Raw genomic sequence first — 19,283 nt, 5'->3', positions numbered from 1 at the left:
GGCGGCGTTTCCGCCAGGCCCTCGGCTCGGCGGCGGGAGCGGTTCCCTTCTCCAGCATCCCGGCCGTTGGGCTGAAGCTCTCCAGACCTTCCTGCAAACGGCTCGGCTGAGGTTTGCGCGGCCGCCTCCGCAGCCGTGGCCGAATGCCAGCGGCTAAAAGGAAAGAGCCGAGCGCCCGGAGACAGCTCCTAAAGCCCGGCAGGTGCTCGAGCCCGCCGGCTCGTGGGCAGTTTCCGCCAGGGGATGCTCCCTGCTCCGCTCGCACCGAGCCCCTTCCCTAAAGCTGTTCTCCAGATTCCTGCCTGGGGGAGGAGAAGCTGAGGCAGCTGTCACGGATATTTTAAGGAACTTAGGAAAATCCTTAGTGCTGAGATTGTCCTGACTGAAAAGGCCCACGCGGACGCTGCCCGGGGCGAAGGCGGCTGGGCCGGGTGGCTCCGGCCAGGCAGGCCGGAGAGGCTGAACCAACGCTTCCCCGGCCCCGGTCCCCCACGTGGGCCCGCACCCCATGCAGCGACCCTCTGCCAAGCAAAAGCTTTCCAAAATTTCACCAACTGGTCTCCGAAGCAGCTGGAGGCGCAAGGCTGCCCAGAGCCGTCGGCACTGCCGGCCAAGTGCTTTGCTGCGAGCGACTGGCCCCCCGCACCTCCCGAGGGCCCCGTCCCCCTCGCAGCACCTCGGTAGCAGGGGGCAGAAGTGCCTGCAGCCTGTTGGGGCGGCCGCAGCGCTGCTCCGGCACCAGCACCCGGCAGCGTTCGAGCCGGGCACATCGCGGCTGAGCCGTGAGGATCCCCGTGCCACAGCCCCGGCCCAGCACCCGCTGCCCTCCCGAACCGGGTGCCACGGGGCCGTGGGACCAGGAGTCGGCCAGCTTCGGCCTCCTCCTCCGCCAGGGCCAGGGGCTGGGAGCAGGGGAGAGATGGGGCAAGGATGGAGCGGAGAGGAGAGAGGACGGGGCGGAGGGGTGGGAAGGTGGGACGGAGCGGCGGAGGAGACGGGGAAGCGGAGGAAGGCCGGGCCGGGAGGAAGGGCGGAGGAAGAGGAGGAGGAGGAGGAGGAGGGAGGGGGCGGGGCGCCGCGGTGGAGCGCGCGGGCGCGGCGCGGCGCGGCCCATTCCCCGCCGGGGCGCGCACGGCATGGCCAGGGGCGGGGGCGCCGAGCGGGGCCGCGCCGCCGCCGCCGCCGCCGCCGCCGGCCTCCTGCCGCCCGCCTGCCGCCAGCCCCGCCGCCGCCGCCGCCGCCAGGTGAGAGCCGCCCCCCACCCCCCACCGCCGTCGGCCCCCCTCCCTCCCCACTGCCCCCGGGCCGTGCCCGGTTCCCCGAGGCGCGGGGAGGGCGCTGACGCGGTGCCTCGCTGCAGCAGGAGACGCGGGCGAAGCTGTCGGTGTGCAGCAAGCTCTGCTACGCCGTCGGCGGGGCCCCCTACCAGACCACGGGCTGCGCGCTCGGCTTCTTCCTCCAGATCTACCTGCTGGACGTGGCTCAGGTAACGGCCGCGGGGCCGCCGGGGCGGGACCGGCCGCCTCCGCCGCTGCCCTTGGCGTCAGCTCGGCCCCGGGGGCTGCCCCGGGCCCCGGCGGTCCCGGCGCGGGGGGAGCCGCGGGAGCGGCCCGGACCGCGCGGCGTCCGCCCCGCGCCGCAGCCGCCGGGGCCCCGCGTCCGCGTCCGCGCCCGCGAGCGGCGGCGCTTCCCCCGGCGCTGCCTCCTCGCTGGTGGCTTTCCCTCGGGGAAGTACAGAGGAATCTGCGGGGCTGGAGTCTCATCTCCACGTGGCTTTGGTCGGAGGCTCGTGGACTTTTATCAGCTAAATCCCCCCGCAACCCCTCGGCTCTTCCCAGCCCTGCTGCTTCCGCTGTGCGGTCTTGTGCAAAGGCATGTGGCCGCTTGGTGCCTCAGTTTCCCCAGGCTACGCAACGGGATCGTACAGCCCTTTCCCTGGGACGGCGGGATCCGTCCCCCAAGCCCCGGCAGCGCTCGCGGGGCTGGCGCGAGCGGCCCTGCAGCCGCGGTCTGCCGCAGGCAGCTGCTGGCTCAGGTGAGAGGAGGGGACGGAGCTGCAGCGCCAGCGGGGCGCCTCGGCGCTGGCCACCTGGAGCGTCGCGGGGAAACGTGCCCTGACGCTGTAGGAGTTTCCCGTGACAAAAGCACTGCGGGGCAGGAGGCAGCCCCAGAGAGGGATTGGGTCCGTGCGCCCCACGTGCCATTAAATGATCAGGAGAGGCCGAGGGACCTGTCCCTTGCTCCCGAACGATGATGGAGCTGTGGCCGCAGTATGGCTGTGGAGGTCTTGATGCCCAGCAAGGACAGCTGAGGGCTTGGGGTAGTTTTGCCTGCCCTAATGCGAGTTCTTCCTCTTGCAGCTGGACCCTTTCCATGCCTCCATCATCCTCTTTGTGGGGCGAGCCTGGGATGCCATCACGGACCCCATGGTGGGCTTCTTCATTAGTAAAACCTCATGGACCCGCTTTGGCCGCCTGATGCCATGGTAAGAGACACTGCATGGCTCTGTGCAGCACCCTAGGGTTCCTTCTTGATGCATCACAGCAACTCCCAGCCAGCTGTAGGCATCCGGACCTTGGCACGAGGCTGGCAGGGCAGGATGGGCTCACGCTGTATCTCGCCCAGTAGCGTTCCCAGTGTGGTGACAGGTACCTCAAAATGCCTGAGGGGCTGCAAACATCCGCGGTTGGATCAGTGCCTGTTGCTCTACCCAGCCCCGAGCTGCCCCTGCACAAGCTGGGCAAGGCTCTGCTCCGGATTGCTCAACCTGGAGCAGCTCCAGCCTCCCCGAAAGCTGAGCCGAGGCCGCGCTCCGGTGCGAGGGCTGCCCGCCGTCGCGGGGCTCTGCTCCCGCGGCCAGCAGCGAGCCCGGTCGCTGGCGGAGCAGGCGGCATCGCGGCTGGGGGCGTGCGCGGCCCGTCCGTGGTGACGGGCTGCCGGTCGCATGCGGCCACCTTTCCGGCAGGGTAAGCAGCCGCCCCCGGCTTCGGGTGCCTGCACGTGGGTGCTGTCACCACCCTTGCGAGCAGGGCACTGGGTGAGGAAGGGGGCTCGTGCCTGCACCCGGCGGGGGGCAACACCACGGGACGCAGAGCGATGCGGTGCCGCCTGCCCCGAGCGCAGCGGAAGGACTGCGGGGTGCTAATCCCGAATGTCCCGTGCAAAAATAACCCATGTCCGGGGCGCCTGCAGGCTCGCTGAAATACAACGCAGCAGAGGGGCAGGCGCAGGGGGAGAGGAATTAGAGGGATGCAGTCCTTCCCCCGCAGATTATACCCTCCGCTTCCGGGCCTTCCTGGAATAGCTCTGGGCAGCACGGCAGTTGCCTGTTGTTTAAGCCAGGCTCCGTGCGTAGCCTGAAATAGCTCCTCTCCCCGCTGCGCACGTGGTGGGGTCTGGGGTCTGGCGATTAGAGGCAGGGCTGCGCAGGATAGCCGTGCGCGCCCAGGGCCGCCGCCGCCGCGGCTCTGCCCCGGCTGTAATCTCGCGCCGGCGAGGCAGGGGGTGGGGATGGAGCTGCTGCATTCCTCCAAACCGTTCTGGCGTCATGAAAGTTTACCAGAGCCGTTGACTCGTGCTGGGCCTCCCAGCCGTGCCAGGGCAGCGGGCTGCGCGCGCTAGCTCGGGGCTGCTATTCGTGGCTCAAGGGCCAGTTTGTGCTGAGTTGAGCTAGAGCTGAGTTAGAGCCCCCCGAGTTCGGGGTCCGGGAGCGCCAGTGGGGCCGGCCGCGCCGGGAGGCCTCGGTTTCCCCGCTTGCGAAGCCGGGAGCCGCCCATGCTACGGTGCATCATGCTCCGGACCCTCGGCACCGTAAGGTGACCCGGCGTCACCCCCTCGTACGCTCGGCTCCGCGGCGCATGGGTTACTGCTTGACGCTGCTGTCGGGCCGAGCTGCCGCCGGCGCGCAGCTCCGAGCTGGCAAGGGCGAGCAAACCTCCCCGGGAGCCACCGCCGCCTCCCCCCTTCCACTGAGCTCTCTTTTTTAAAACGCTTTTTGTCCCGTTTCGCTCCAGCAGCGCGGGTGCCGGCTGCGTCCCCCTCGGCTGGCGCCGGGGACGTTGCACCGTCCCCAGCCCCGCGTGGCGCCCGCTCTCTCGGCCCCCGGTGAGCAAAGCTTTCCTTGACGCGTTGCTGACTTAAGAGCCCCGGGTTTGACCTTCCTCCGGGGCAGCGGCCGCGTGGAAACGGTTAAGGGCCGAGCCGGGAAGGGGGTGTGCGAGCCGCACAAAGGAACACGCCATGGCGCCGCGGCCAATAAGCGGGAGAGCGCGTCACGGCCGGCTGCCTCCGAGCCTCCCCGTCGCCGCGGCCCGGATCGGGGTAACTCGCAGTCACTTGGCTGCCGGGAGGCGCTGGGCAGCCCGGGCCGGGGCTCAGCACCCGCAGCCGGGTGCTGGGGACGGGGAGGGGGGGAGCCCGGCGGGGGCTTTGGCGTCCTCCCCGGCGGAAGCGTGTGTGCGTTGGCGCCCGCGGCCAGCGTGACGTGGTTCCCGCGGGGGCTGCGGTGACTCATTTGAAGTTTCCCTTGGCTCCACGTATGTGCGCGGCGATAAGCGGGCGCTAGAAGAGTGGCTGGGAGCCGGTTCGCCCCTTCCCTCCCCCTCCCCGGAGTGACACGCGCGCAAAAAAATGTGCATGTGCTGGGCGCCGCGCCTCTCCCTGCTGCCTCCGTCCGCGGAGATTCGGTTTCTCGCGCCCTCCCCGCTTTAAATTTAAACTTTGCGCCTCATAACGTCAGCGTGGAAGGAAAGATCTTGCGCCCTCGTTGCAGGGTGGTGGAGGGAAAGCCCTGACCCTCGGGAGAGCACTCTGTCCTGTGCCTGGTTTTATCAGCCTAACTGCAGGACGCAGCCTCTGGCTGGGAGCTGCTGGGACGCAGTAACTGAGAAGCAGAGTGAAATCGGTCTCCCAGGCTGATCTTGACACAGCTTCCTCCCAGGAGGAGGATTTCTTCCCGTGCCCTCCCGAACGACAGGCACTTCCCATCCCTGCAGATCCGGATCCCTGCAGAGCTGCCCCCCGCTCCAGCCTGCGGCAGGACGAGGGCTGTCGCTGCACTGGACGGAGCCGAGAGATGCTCCAGGCAGCTTCCCCCCGCGTTCGCCCTCGCTGGCCTGTCCTGCGGGCACCGCCGCCAAGCGCCAGCGCTTGAGCAATCTCCTCTGATCCTCCGTGGCACTTTGCATCCCTTGTCCCTGCGCCCGCAGCTCTGGCGCAGGAGCGGAGGAAGGAGCCAGCTCGCTGCTGGCTGGCAACATGCCCCTTCCCTGCCAGGAAAATGGAGGTGGCCTCGGCCCTGGGACCAGCGCTCTGGCAGCAAAGCGGAGCTGGCGCGCGGGCTCGGGGCGGCGGGAGGAGGGCTGTGCCGCCTGGCAGCTCCCCAGCCCTCGCCGGCAGGAGGGAGGCGATTACACCCTGCCGAACACGCGGCAGAGGTAGGGGCCGGGGGCGGAAGCTGAGGCGGGAGCGGATCGATCCCTGCTGTCGAAGCAGGGCTGTTCTCACAGATTACGCCCTTTCCCTGCGAGCCCGAGTTGGCTCATCCCGTTTCCCAGCCCGTCTGACCGGAGCTGCTGCCTTCGGCCGGATCCAAGTGTTCCCGGCAGCAGCTGCTCCTCAGCCAGGGGCTGGAGCGGGGTGAGGCAGCCAGGGCAGCTCGGAGGAGCCCCCGGAATCGGGTGCCCGAGCCCGCGAGAGCCGCGAGCGCTGACGCTGCGGGGGGAGCCGAGCCCGGCGGCCACCCGGGGCGCTCCCTGCCCGCGAGGCTAACGCTGCGTCCTCCCAAAGGATCATCTTCTCCACTCCGTTTGCCGTCATCTCCTACTTCCTGATATGGTTTGTGCCGGACATCTCCAGAGGCCAAGTGCTGTGGTACCTCATCTTCTACTGCGTGTTCCAGACCCTGGTGACGGTGAGCCGGGCTCCGCGCGTCCTGCGGTCGGTGGGCGAGGGACGGAGAGGGCGTCTCCCCGCCTCAGCCCCGCTGAGGACCCTTCCACCCCGGTGCCGCGGCCTCTCACGCTGTCCCTGGGCTGATTTTCCTCTTCGTGCCATTGCAGTGCTTCCACGTGCCTTACTCGGCGCTGACCATGTTCATCAGCAGGGAGCAGAGCGAGCGGGATTCGGCCACCGCCTACCGTAAGAGCCTTTCCCCGCCTTTCCCCTCCGTCCTCCCCCGTTCTGTGCGGCAGCGGGTGCTCGGCCCCGGCTGAGGCACTCGGAGCCCTTCGCCACGGCTCTCGCTGGGCTGAGAAGCCTCCCGGTGCGCTGCCAGCGAGGCTCGTTTGATCACATCCTGGCCTGAGGATGCTGCGCGACAGACTGTTCAGGGCTCGAATCGCAGCCTCCAGCTCTTCCTGTTCCTCTCCATGGCTCCTCCTGCCAACTCCCCTGTCCAGCCTGGTGAGAGCTGGGCCGATGGGACTTGGTCTCTGTTATGGCCAAGTGCGTGGAGCAAGCGATGGGGGATCTGAGCTCCCAAGCCTTTTCTCCTGCTCTGTCATATAGCAGGCTGAGCACCAAAGACAAAGTCTTGGCATTACTCCCTGCCTCAGTTTCCCCAGTAAACACAGGGTTTCATTGGGGTCCCAAGGGAGCTGTAGGAGACCTGCATTGACTCATCTCTGCTGGTGAAGGGCAATGAATCGCAGCTGGAGGGCAGTCAGGCTCTGCCGTGGAGCAGGGTTTTGTGCTTGCCCTTCTGGCTCTGAGGGCTGTGCTCAGTCCCGCTGGCTTCTCTGCGCAGGTATGACGGTGGAAGTGCTGGGCACTGTGCTGGGCACCGCCATCCAGGGCCAGATCGTGGGCAAGGTGGATACTCCCTGCATCCAGAGCCCTGTCTTTCTTGGTGAAACCAACTCCTCGGTGGCCATGGAGGAGGTGAACATGACACACGACACTGGCTCGCTCACAGACACGGTAAGCCGAGGGGACCCGCTGGTGCTCCCTGCCATGTCCTCCTTGCTGCGGCTGCTGGCCCCCTTAACAGGGCTGGCTCCTGGGAGGAGCAGCCTCCCTCACTGCTCCCCATCCCTCTCGCACAGAGAAATGCCTACATGATCGCAGCGGGGGTCATTGGGGGCCTCTACATCCTCTGCGCCGTGATCCTGTCGGTGGGCGTGCGGGAGGAGAGAGGTGAGTTGGGCTGCAGGCTCTGCAAACTGCTGCTCAGCAGGGGCACGAGACTGCAGGGCCGGATCTCTTGTTGGGGTGACTGTCTCCTGGCAAGCAGGTCCTTCACTAGGTGACACTCGCTTGTCTGTAAAGAGCAGGAAGGACAAACATGGGGATCTGTTTCAGAGAACAGTCCTTGGCCCCTTGGGTGGAGAGGAGGCTCTGGGGCTGCTGTACAGTTGCATCTGTCTCTGGATTGAGTTGTCATGGGCCACTAAGCCCTGTGATGTGCAGAAATACTTTGGGCTCCTGGAAGTACTGGGGCACCTGCCAGGGGCATCTTTATGAGCCCATCTGAGCCCTTCCTGCTCCTTGGGGAGCAGCGTGCAGTACAAGGAAGGCTTTGGTCACCTCCAGCCAGGACTACATTTGCCACATCTGCTCTACCTTGGCATAGTGAACTTGCTCTCGTTCCACAGGTGAAGCCCCAAAGGAAGGGGGCAGATAGAGCTGAGGCCTGGGCACTGGGTCGCAAGGAAAGCTTTGCAGAAAGAGTGTTGTGGGAAGGACATGACCAGAGCATCTTCAGGGTGTGTTACAACATTAGCATAGCCCTAAGGACTTATCTGCCTGATCAGTCTCTTGGAGATAAATGTTATCTAGCATAGGCTTGGCTGACCAAGGTCTCTAGTGCCAGCCTGGACACCCTGGGATGTAGGGTGATGTTCAAAGTCCAGCAGTCTTCTGTCCTTCCCTCCCTCTGCTTTGTGGCCAGCTCTGCTCATGCCAGGCAAATCACCCAGGTCTTCCCTTCTCCCTCTGCATGGTGCTGAGGGACCTCCGGGCCAGGGCATGGCATCCTCAGACGTTGCCCTGACTCTTTGGGGTGGGTGCTCTGGAGCTGGGTGTGTGGTGCTGTGCCCCAGGCTGCTGTTTCTGTGGCTCTAATGATCATCTCATTCTGCTGTGCTTCCCAGAGGCCTCCGAGCTCCAGACGGACGAGCCCGTCTCCTTCTTCCAGGGGCTGAAGCTGGTGATGAATCACGGTGCCTACATCAAGCTGATTGCTGGCTTCCTCTTCACCTCGCTGGCCTTCATGGTAAGGACAAAGCTGGGCTTGGGGGATGTTGGGGAGAGAAAGACAGCAGTGCAGCTCGATAACTGCTGGGGTATGAGCAGCACGGGATCTTGGCAAGCCAGGAGCATGCGAGGTGCCAGGCTGAAGGGGCAGGAGCAGCCCCAGGCAAAGAGGGAAAATGTGGCCTCATGCCCTGAGATGGGTTAGTGAACGGCTGCTTTCCTCCACTGCTTGCGCTTTGGGTGCAGTCTTGCAGGAGGAGTGCATGCATCCCTCTGGGGTAGGTAGGACGTCCATCAGCCTCCCCTAACCTGCTGTCTCTCTCTTCCTCAGCTGCTGGAGGGCAACTTTGCCTTGTTCTGCACCTACACCCTGGGCTTCCGCAATGAGTTCCAGAACATCCTCCTGGCCATCATGGTGTGTACAGGCTCCTGTGACCTCTTGGGATTGGGATTGCGCTGTAGTGAGATGCAGGAGCCTGGGACTCCCGTGGGTCTGCCCCAGAAGTTGGCATGAGATGGGTGCTTGAGGGGAGGGAGGCCATGGGGCTGCAACCATCTGCCCTGGGAACAGTGACCAAAGGTGCCCCAGGAGACAGGGAGGAGGAAGGAGTTACGGAACCTTCTGTGAAGGCCTGGCCAGCTGGTGAGAACAGCAAGGCTTTTGTTTCCATGCAAAGGCAGCCAAGAAAGGGGGGAGAACAGGAGCCATGGGGGCCTTTTGTCCAAATCCTGCCACTTATCTCCCTTCCCCCATAAGAAAAGGATCCCAGGGTTTATTGCTAGGAGGATGGAGCAAAGCAGCTCCCTGGAAGCCCTTTCCACCATGCTTGATGGGGTGGAGAAGTGTGAGCAGTGAGAGCCTTGGGGCAAGGCAGCCCTCCTGTCCTTGTGCCCACACGTTCCCAAGGCCTGACCCAGGCTGTTTGCCTCCTGCTTACAGCCCCAATGAACAGTGTCTTCTCTCGTGGCTTGGCCCCTTGAGAGACCCTCAGCCCCATGGCTTGACAGCCAGAGGGGATCGTCACCCAGGCTGGACAGGCTGCATCCCTCAACCAGGTCCTGGAGTGCCCTGGGAGGGAGCTGCAGCAGCCCCTGGCTCTCAGCTGCGCTGTGTTCGTGCAGCTGTGCCAACATCAGGCCCCTTCCTGCCACTGAGAATCAGGGAGAAAGATCCTCCCCCTGCCCAGCCCCCAGGGTGGGTGTAGGTGTGTTGGCAGCAGCTGGGTGCCCTGAGGACAGACACCAGCTGCTGAGCACCTGGGGAGGAGGTGGCCCCATGGACCTGCTCCAATCGTGAGCTCTCCTCCCTGGGAGTGGAGGCAGGGAAGGGATGGGGTGAGGGCGGGCAGGCAGCCTGGCGCAGGCAGTGTGGATGCACGCCAGCCCTGTGAGTGTGTAGAAACCAGAGGCGCTGGGAAGGATGTCACGGGGAGGCTTTGTCCAGGCTCCTTGCTGGGAAGAGATTTGGTCCCAGAGAAGACCCTGGCTAGTCAGTAATGCCACAACCCTCTTCCTTCCTCCTAGCTCTCTGCCACCTTGACCATTCCCCTCTGGCAGTGGTTCCTCACCCGCTTTGGAAAGAAGACTGCTGTCTATGTGGGCATCTCGGTGAGTGGGTCCCCTTGGGTGCAGAGGTGCACGACAGGATGGTTTCTCACACAGGGCAAGCAAAACTACATCCCCCGGAGCGGGACCAGAGCTGGGCAAGGGCTGATTTGGCATCTGTCCTTCTTCCTGTCTTTCGTGCTATTGCAAACATCGCTGCAGAGGAAACGATGTCCTCTCGTCCTGGAAATGGCTGCTGGGGGGCTCTGGGAGGAAGCCTGCACCACTGCTTCCCCAGCTGTCCCTGTGGCTGGAAAGCAGCCCTTCCTGAGGGCTGGCAAGTGTGGGACAGAGGTGGGGAAAGGCCAGGGGTGTCTGCATCAGGCACTGCTGAGGCCAACCCTGGTTTTTGTCCCGTCCAGTCTGCCATCCCCTTCCTCATCATGGTGGTTGTCATGGACAGTAACCTCATCGTTACGTACATTGTGGCTGTTGCAGCTGGGATCAGCGTTGCAGCTGCCTTCCTCCTGCCCTGGTGAGTGTGAGGTTCCTGTGCTGCTTTCGCCTCTTGGCTCAGCCTGGAGGTTTTAAGTCCTTGTAAGGCTTTTTTTGCCATGTTTCAGCCCAAGATGGGTGTCAGGGTGGGAAATCCTCCTAGGAGAGGCAGGAGGAGATGCTTCCTCGTTGGCTTGGTCCATGTGTTCGTCTTCCCACTCTCCATGCAGGTCCATGCTCCCAGATGTCATAGACGACTTCAAGCTGCAGCACCCTGACTCCCGTGGCCATGAAGCCATCTTCTTCTCTTTCTATGTCTTCTTCACCAAGTTCACCTCTGGGGTCTCCCTGGGCATCTCCACACTCAGTTTAGAGTAAGTTCTTGCAGGAGTCGGGAGCAGAGGAGTCTCTGCTTTCCAAAGTCAGGAAGGGAGGAGAGAGGTCTAAATTCACAAACCTTTTCCCAAAGGGAAAACATTGCTTTGTACCTTGCCTATCCTAAACCACGCGAGCTGCCTTCCTGTCATGTTCAGAGCATGTGCACCACTGAGGTACCAGACCTTGCTGCTTTGCAGCTTTTGGTTAGAAACCTCGATGGTATGCTCTGGCTGAGAGCAGCTTGGAGCCAAAGCCAGGCTGTCCTGCAGGACTGTCCTACAGTGATTGCACCTTCCCTGGGAGAGTTCCCGCAAGCCAGTGCGGGAGAGGAGGTGCTGGTTTGTATTGCCCTTGCTTGAAGGCTCTTCCCTGTCCGTAGCTTTGCAGGGTACCAGACCCGGGGTTGCTCCCAGCCCAGCAAGGTGAATTTCACCCTGAAGATGCTGGTGTCAGCTGTGCCTGTGGGGCTGATCCTGCTGGGCCTGCTTCTGTTCAAACTGTACCCCATCGATGAGGAGAAGCGGAGGAAAAACAAGAAGGCCCTGCAGGACTTAAGGTGAGTGTTGCTCTCCATCCCAGCCTGTGCCACGGAGCTGGCAAGCGTGGTGCATCAGCAGGGTGCGTGGGGGCAAGATCAGGCCTGGACTGCTTGGGACACAGCACAGCTTGTGCAGGAATCCGCTGGCACGCCATCCGCTGGCGTGGGTGGCAGCGAAGGGAGGGGCTGGCTTTCCCAATCCCAACATCAGAAGTAATGGTACGAGATGTCAGCAGGGAACCTGCCTTTAGTGTTGCTAAAGGGAACTTGTGCAAGGACTGGGCAAGGCAGTGACGTCCCTCTCGAGCCCTTCTGGGACTCAAAGGCAGAAGTCTCCTCTGGGCCAGGGAGCTGGTGGGGAGGAAGGGCTGGCCTCATGCTTCTTTCCCAACCTTTCGCCCCTAGGGAGGAGAGCAACAGCAGCTCTGAGTCGGACAACACAGAACTCGCCAGCATCGTGTGATCCTGAGCTGGGTCCCTCCCTTTACACCTGGGGCTCTTCGAAGGACTCGGCCAGGGGCTGGAACAGCCCTGTGCTGCTCTAGGCATGTACCACCGAGGAGCACCCCGGGGCAGCTGTGCAGAGCATCCATCATCGTCTCAAACATGAGATCTGTGCTGGTCTTGTGCCTTCCATGGGATCCACAGAGCACTGGTAGTGTACATTACACAAATTGACCCTGTGGTACTAGAGTGCCTCATGAGAGAGGAAAAAAAAAAAAAAAAAAAGAAAAGCACTACTCACCTGCCAGGCCCCAGAGAGCAGAAAAGCCCAGACTTAGGATCCTTTTGCTCATAACACTTGTGCCTGCTGCCTGTCTGTGCCTGGACTGCGTGAGGCCGGTCTGCCTGGCGCTGCCTCGTGGCTCACCTGTGGGACAGGGGATAAAGGTTAGTGTACATTACACTGTCAATGTGAACGCTAACCTCTGCTGTCTGTACATAAGACACTAATTTAGAGCTGTTCTTTTGTTGTTTTTATAGAGCCTAATTGATTAACTTAATGTAAATATGAAGCTGTTTCTTATTTGTATATGTCTGTACAGAAACCAAACTCAAGGACCTATTAATTTACATAAAGTCAGCAGAGCTGGTGTGGGGAATTTCTTTGTTCGACTGCTCTTTCGCGGATGTCTGCAAGCCAGAGCCAAGGTCCTTCCACACACTGTGGGCCTGACTTCCCACAAGCTGAAGGTGCTGGAATGCCGTAATCCCGGCAGGCAGCCGTGGCCAGCAGCCCCTTGCCCTGTGCGGCTCCTTGCTCAGCGCCTGCACCGCAGCAATCCCACAAAGGGTCTATTATTTTCCCTCCTTCAAGAGGGAAAGGGGGGTGGAGGGAGGAATGAAATGAAAGCGCTGGCGGTGGACATTGTGAGCCCAGGACTGGAAACAGGAGAGGCAGCTGGAGAGCAGAGAGAAAGGGAATGCAGGCTGTGTGACACTCAACGCTTTCTCCCTTGGTGGATGGCTGTGCAAGCGCTAATCTTTGCGATGGCTCTCATCAAGGCTGTGGATATTTATACTTTGCTCTCTCATTCCCCCTCTAAAGCAGAAGTGGTGAGAGCTTTGCCCTGCCTGTTCTGCAAGAGCAACGCAATCCTGCAAGCGTAACGGATAGGGGAAATACCAGCTGGAGCACGGCCACGGCACGATGCAGCAGAGGCAAAGCAGCCACGAGCACAGTTTGGGGCAAATGGCTGCAGAGTGAGAGGGGCACGATGGCTCTGCTCCTCTGTCCCCACAGCCACCCTCTGCACAGTTTCCTTTTAAGCCTCCTGCACATTTCTGACACCAACAAGAAATTAGTGGAGTAAGTGCTTGAGGCAAGAGCAGCCCTTTTGCATGGGGGGACTTGAGGGGTGAACAGCTCACACCCACATGTGCTGGGGGGAGGAAGACAGGAATGAAGCAGGGGGTAAAAATAGCAAGAGGGATTAAATCTAAGTTGGGAATTCTTATGTAGGCCCTGCTCGGCCAAAGTGTTGGGGGAGTGGGAAGGAGCAAAAGTGGGAAGGAGAAGGGTGACTGTTCCTGCAGCGCTGGGGAGGCAGGAGAAGGGCAGTGCTTCAGCTCCAGCTGTGCACAGAGCTCGAGACTGTGGCAAACATACTAACCCCGATCTCCTTCCTGGCCAGGTTTGTGAGCAGTCATCCTGCTCATCACTGCTGCTACCATTTCTTTTCCAAAGAGTTTCAACAGAAGTCAGGTTCTCCTTTTATTCTTTGCCTCCTGTTTTCAGGCTCTGTAGGGCTCATGAAGAGCCTGTGTTCAGTCTTTTTGCAGTAAGCTCAGGAGGCTAAAAGCACATTGAGCTTGAAACTGGGCCCAGAAATTCCTAGCTGAACACACCTCTATCTGAGACTTTTAAAAAAATAGGATAGAGGAAAAAATGACTGTAGGAGTTAACACCACTGAGCCCTGGGCAGAACTCCAGCCTCTAAGCAAAGGCCATGTCTTGCAGTTGTGGTTACAGAGGGCTTTCACACCACGCATGGAGGGAAACAGTGCCTGGGGCATGAGGAAAGGCTCTCTGGCCCAGGAAACTTGCCCAGCCTGTGCTGCATGGGGCAATGCTGCTGTGGCAGCAGCGGGCCTCGAGCAGCAGTTGTGCTGTGGCTTCATCTGCACTAACCTTAACAGCAGAACGAATGCAGTCGGACGGCAGGGGCGTTCCTCCCCCAGAGCCGGGGCTACGTCGCTGCTGCATCCTCCAGGCCGGAGCTGACAGACGGACAGCCAAGCAGAGCTGACCCTGGGAAATCAAAGTCAGAACATGGAAAATGCTGGTGTCAGCTGTGCGCTCAGCACCTGCTGAGCCGATGCCACTAATAGCATATGGGCTGGGGCTGTGCTGTACCCAAACCATATGTGGGTGCAGGCAGGCAGCCCAACTCCCAGCTGAGCGGCTCGAAGAGGCTCCCAGGCCAGCTGGGGCGGTGGGTTTCCCACCTGGTTCAGGGGCAGGCTGAGAGGGGCTGAGGGAGTCTTCCCTGAACCGGAGGGCATTGCTGCCCGTGCTGGAGGGGAGCACAGGGCTTTTGTTTCGCTCAGGGAAGCAACTCGTCTCATTCCTTTCCTTCACAAGGGACCAACTCTCTCGACCGCCATGGCAAGGCCAGCAGGGCTGGCTGCAGGGGCCTGGTGCCACCCAGGGCAGGGTCACCCATGGGCCATGCTGGTCAGCATAGTGTAGGCTGCTGCAGACCCCCTCCCTGCTGAATGAGCCAGGACTCCCAGGACACGAGCTGCTTCTCCCTGTGCGTTTGTCCAGGGGAGCTTTGGGCATTTGAGCTGGTTGTGGTCCTTACCAGCAGGAGCTCAAGCTTTCCGATACCCCAGTGGGTGGAAGATCCTGTCCCTCAGGAGGGCTGACTGCAGGGTCACCAAACAGAACTGCCCCTTGTACTCAGGGCCATTGGTATCCCTTATACTGCAGCTGGGGAGGTCTGACCACAAAAGCCTTCTAAACAGTCCCTCAAAGGCCTCTGCATCTAGCAGAGCCAGTGAACTGTACGTTAGGGCACCCCTGTACCCTTCCCAGGGCCTCTAGTCCAGCTGCAAAGCTCACTCAAGCCCTGGAGAAACCTGCTGGGTGCTGGGGCCCAGTGCACCCAGCACACACAGCTGAGCCTGGACTGGTGTGCAGTGCTGGCTCTCGCAGCACACAGTGGGTCAGCTCAGGACACTGCCCAGGCCACGGGGCAGCCCAGAACCAAGCCAGCGACGCACTGTCAGGTTGGACACCTGCAAGGAGGGAGAGGCGCAGGGGGACTGGGAGGAGACGGGCAGGAGACAAGCAGAGACCTTCAGCCCAGCCACAGCCCTCGGAGGGGACACAACCCAAGCAGATGTCAGTCATGGCAGGGCTTCCAAGGAGGGCAGCAAGGGAACCTGCCACATAGGAATTGCATCCTCTGTCACCAAGGGTGGCAATGCAAAACACACGGATACCCTCCCGGCTGAGGTGGCCAGACAGGAGTCAGTGTCTCTCCTGAGGGCTGTGTTTCAGGAGAGACTGGAGGGATCGGAGCAAGGTCACTGGACTGGATCAGAGATCTGAAAAGATGGCTTCTGAGGTGACACCAGCCACAGTTTACCCAAGGATGGATAACCAGAAGTGTGAAAAGTCTTTCCTTGCAGACACAGGGACTAACTGCCCTCCTTATCCACAGGAAAAGGGCAAAGAGCTACGAGCTTATCTTGCAGAGAGAGATTTCTGAAACTTTCAAACAGCCGCTGCAGGGGGACAGTTTTCCCTCAGCCCCTGTGATAAGAGTCCCCTGGGCTGAAGAACCCACAAGCCCTGAGCTGACCGCAGAAGCAGGAGGAAACCACTAGTGTCTGGTTTCATGGTTGCTTCAAGCTGAACCAAATGCAGGCTGCCGCAGAAAGGGGTGTTCGAGAGTGCAGCCGCTCCGCTGTGCCGGTGTCCTCTCCCGGGCACCGCGTCGGGGACCGGATCCAGCTCAGCCAGGAAAAGTTTAGGGCAGAGGCAGGACTGCAGGAGCAGGGTGGCACTCAGGCTTTGCCGGGGGGTCGTGGGAGCAGACGCACCTCCCCGCCACGCCGATCTGCCTGCAGGCTGCGTTTTGCCACCAGCCAGGGAAGGCAGAGTTAAGCTGTGGCCAGCTGTTCTGACCAAGGAACCACCCAACGGAGGTATTCTGGGTTCAGCCAGCCCCGGGGGTCACCTTGGCTGTGTCACCCAGCTGAGCTCATTCACCTCATCTGCAAACAGGGACTGAAGGCTACAGGCCTGCTTTAGCGGGCTTTAGTTAATGTTTTACAAAACCACTGCTTCCAATGATGTATGCGGCCACGGCACTTCCATACATGGCCAGAAATTAATGTGGCACTGAGATGAGATATCTTGCTACAAAAGAATCCCCCAAACCTTTCCTCAGAAATGAAGCTATAAACCGCTTTGCTGGAAAATGAACTGCTGAGGGCAGGTCAAGGCTCAGACTTTGGTTTAATCAGAGGTGGCTCAGGGAGTGTGGTTATAGCACAGGACTGTCTTTGCCCCTGCCAGGACTGCTTGCCTCTGTGGCGGATTCAGAGGCTGCTAAGCACCACAAGGACCTGGGCTAGAGCACAGATACGCATCTGCATCACACCACTACACAGAAGGAACAAGTGCTCTCCTTCACAGCTAGCATAACGAGGCCACCTAAGGGCCACAAATGCAATGCATCTCATGGCTAAAAGGAAGCATTTTTAAAAATCTACCCTGGGGCTAGATCTTCTTTGGGGGCAGAGCCCACTGCTGCCAATCATTGCAAACAGTGCAGCTGGGCTAAGGAGCAGGGCCCAGATGGAAACAACAAGGACTCCAGCCTGCTGGACAGTGTGACAGGTACCCGAGGTTAGGAGCAAATGCCCCCATAGCCCTTGGAGGAGAGGGAGACAAGGCACCAACTGCCTGGCAGCAATGTGGGGAAGCTGTAAGCTTTCTGCTGGAAACAGGGCACTGGGACAACTGCATTCTGGTTTACTGGCACTCCGATCCTCTACTGAGTGTTGACCTGGTTTACAGCAGATCCCATACAGGCAGTGCTTTGGTGACTCAGTCTTACTGGGATCTTGATCTTTGTTCCTTCAAGAACAACGTTCAGCTGAACAAAAGCCTGAGCAGAAGCCACGCCAGAAGCAAACAAGCTAGAGGTTGGGACTACCTTGCGATATCCCCAGTGTTCCACTGCTGGGAAGCTTTCTTCCTCTCCTCACTTACTTGGTTATTTCTAGTTCCTCTCCCCCATTTCACTTCCTCTTCATGAAAGCAGCCTGGCAGGAGGGCTGCTGTGTGCACTGCCCACCAGGATTACTGCCTGCCCACGTATCAGCAAAGCAGCTGCCTCCTAGATAGAACGTGGCTTGTGTTTTATTGCTGCGAGCAGCCAAGTCTGGCCTGACACGACCAGCCCGTGTGGGAGCAGACTATGGAGCCTATACTTCCCTTTGGGTTCCCACCCAGTGTGAACACGTTCTCCTGAAGCAGTTTGGGATCGGACCTACCTGTAGGATGCTGCACACAGGACTGTACAGAAAAGAGGTAGCTGTATCTTCTATTTCATATCATGTTAATTGATAGCTCCAAAAGAGTCTCATTGTGATGCATCCAGAGACGGAGAGAGCTACAAGAGGCAGACAGACATTGGCATGGTGGAAAATGGAGCAAAAAAAACAGAGAATGCATCAGTCATGAACAGGAGCTCCCTTACACAGAGCACCTGGGACAGCAAGGGGGCATCGAGCACAGCATCTCGGATTATGTCAGGCAGATCACACAGGCAACGGCAGAGGAACTGCTCTTGCATCCACTATCAGCTTCAGTCTAATTAGGCAGGAAAATATGAGGGCAACAGTTCAAATCTCAGAGGCAACTCAGCTCCGTGTGATCTGCCAAGGTGGCTGGCCAGGAGCCAAGGGGCTGTGCAGAGAGGAAAGCGGTTACAAGAGCTGCAGTCTTCACCAACAAGACGCAGGACTCCTATCAACTTGCTGCTCCCCCTCAGCGCCCCCAAAAGCAAAGCCTGAGGATTTTTAATGCCTCCCCAGCACACAGGGAACATAAAGCTAGTGGAGACAACCTCACTAGATGTCAGTAGAGCCTCACTCACCCGCTACCCAATCCCTCTGGCAATTCCCAACAGCTCAACACCAACACCTCCTTTCCTGCCTCCCCCTGTCAGGGACCACAGACAGAGCCCAGAGCTCCAGCTCAACTCAGAAGCTCTGAGGCAACACCATGGTGACTCGGTGACTCGTCCCCAGTTTCCACTTTGCTGGGCGGCTGCTGCGGCAGACGTTACCATCTATGGTAGCAAAGAAGAGGACAGGAAGCAGTGCTAAAGTCAGCAGATCTCATTGGGTTTTCTCCTCCTTCCCATCCTGTAAAAGTGCCCCAGCCTTCTCAGGGAGAGATGCTCAGTCTGTTTTTCCCTGCAGAAACCCTGAGCTCAGAGGGCAGCTTTACCTCCTGCTTCTGGGGCCGCTTAGCTAGTGGATCTGAAAATGCAGAGGAAAGCTTCAGTCCTTGCAGCAGACTGGCATAACACTTGCCCCTTCTTTAACTGTGGCAGCAAACACCTTCTCACAGCAAGTCCTGCTGTAATGGTAAAAGCAGACAGGGGAGCCTTGTGTGGGAGGAACACAGTGTTGACTCCAGGGACTTCTTCCTGGTGCCAAGTAATTTTTGCCTTGACCTCTCCATTCTTGATCTCTCCATAAAAAAAAAGCCAGGGTAACAATATTTATCTACCCTCTACCGAGTGCTTTGAGACCCTCAGATCAAAGAAGGTCTGTGAGCACAGCAAGGCTTCAAAGTGCATCATACCCAGCAGAGTAGAAGAGTCTTGTAGGAGGTGCCTTCTGAGAAGCGCTTATGTTTCGACTAAGCCAGCACAAGCTAAAAATGAAAAGATTTACCTTTGCCACATGTAGCTTAGCAATAAAAAGCTCCCTTGCACAGAACATCAGCAGCACCAGGACAGAAGATCTCCAGGCTCCTGGCCTGTCCTTCCCCAGGAAGCAGAGTTGCGCCTCCTCATGCAAAAAGCCTTTCCCACCGTTAGCCCTGGTTTAGCTCGTATTTAGCCCACCTCACCTTGCAGGTTTTGCTTACCAAGGCTCCTCGGTGAGAGAACTTTCCGCTCTTTTGGCTTCAGCTGGAGCGGAAATGGCTTGTGCCCTAGCCAAGTGCTACTGTCGAGCAGGATGCCAGGAGTGCATCCCTGGACACTTACAGTGCTTCTGGATCTGTTCCAGCCCCCAAGGATTCATCCTGAGGAAAGGGTGTAGCTGTTTTAATTGTAAACAGTCTCCAGGAGAGCCTTCCCCAACGCCCTGCATCAGACCTAGCTCGGAGGGGGCCTTGACCTCAGCTCCCCACCACGCCATTGCCGAGGGGAAGGAAGCCCCGACGCGTCGTCCCTTCCTCTTCCTCTGAGGGGTATCCGCACTGCAACCCCCGACTCTGCTCCGGAAGCGCCTACCCAGGGGAGCCCCCTTCCCCTCTACAACGGCGTCGCCCCCCCAAGAGGGCCACTGCCCCCCCAGCCCCACGCTGGGGGTCCCGGGGCACAGCCCCCAGGCGCTTCTATAGAGCCCCAACCTCCAGCCTACCCCCCACGGC

General features: G+C 60.2%; 1 protein-coding gene and 1 long non-coding RNA gene across 4 annotated transcripts; one reads left to right on the top strand and one right to left on the bottom strand.

Annotated features, from left to right (window-relative positions):
- The first annotated feature begins 1,136 nt into the window (after positions 1-1,136).
- MFSD2A (MFSD2 lysolipid transporter A, lysophospholipid) lies at positions 1,137-12,252 on the top strand. 2 transcript variants are annotated; one of them, XM_062593839.1, is made up of 14 exons: positions 1,137-1,244; positions 1,364-1,486; positions 2,361-2,485; positions 5,788-5,911; positions 6,060-6,138; positions 6,746-6,918; positions 7,044-7,134; positions 8,091-8,212; positions 8,525-8,608; positions 9,718-9,801; positions 10,161-10,273; positions 10,464-10,607; positions 10,991-11,167; positions 11,555-12,252. In XM_062593839.1, exons 1-14 carry the CDS (start codon positions 1,137-1,139, stop codon positions 11,610-11,612), a joined length of 1,605 nt encoding a protein of 534 aa, XP_062449823.1. In that variant the 3' UTR covers positions 11,613-12,252. The 2 variants fall into 2 exon arrangements, with proteins under 2 accessions (XP_062449823.1, XP_062449824.1); XM_062593840.1 differs by lacking the exons at positions 10,991-11,167; positions 11,555-12,252 and having other exon boundaries at positions 1,198-1,244; positions 1,361-1,486; positions 9,718-10,273; positions 10,464-10,589.
- A 1,535-nt stretch (positions 12,253-13,787) lies between these two features.
- Positions 13,788-18,465, bottom strand: LOC134150383 (uncharacterized). Of its 2 annotated transcripts, XR_009960637.1 has the most exons (4): positions 18,126-18,465; positions 17,371-17,483; positions 17,165-17,283; positions 13,788-13,901 (listed from the first exon to the last, which is right to left on the bottom strand). It is a non-coding gene; the product is annotated as an uncharacterized LOC134150383 (long non-coding RNA). The 2 variants fall into 2 exon arrangements; XR_009960636.1 differs by lacking the exon at positions 18,126-18,465 and having other exon boundaries at positions 17,371-17,860.
- Positions 18,466-19,283: the final 818 nt, after the last annotated feature.

The sequence above is a fragment of the Rhea pennata genome, chromosome 23 (assembly GCF_028389875.1).
Source record: "Rhea pennata isolate bPtePen1 chromosome 23, bPtePen1.pri, whole genome shotgun sequence".
In the NCBI taxonomy this organism is placed as follows: domain Eukaryota; kingdom Metazoa; phylum Chordata; class Aves; order Rheiformes; family Rheidae; genus Rhea; species Rhea pennata.
The sequence above is the reverse complement of the archived record's forward strand: the minus strand, read 5'-3'. Positions and strand labels throughout refer to the sequence as shown.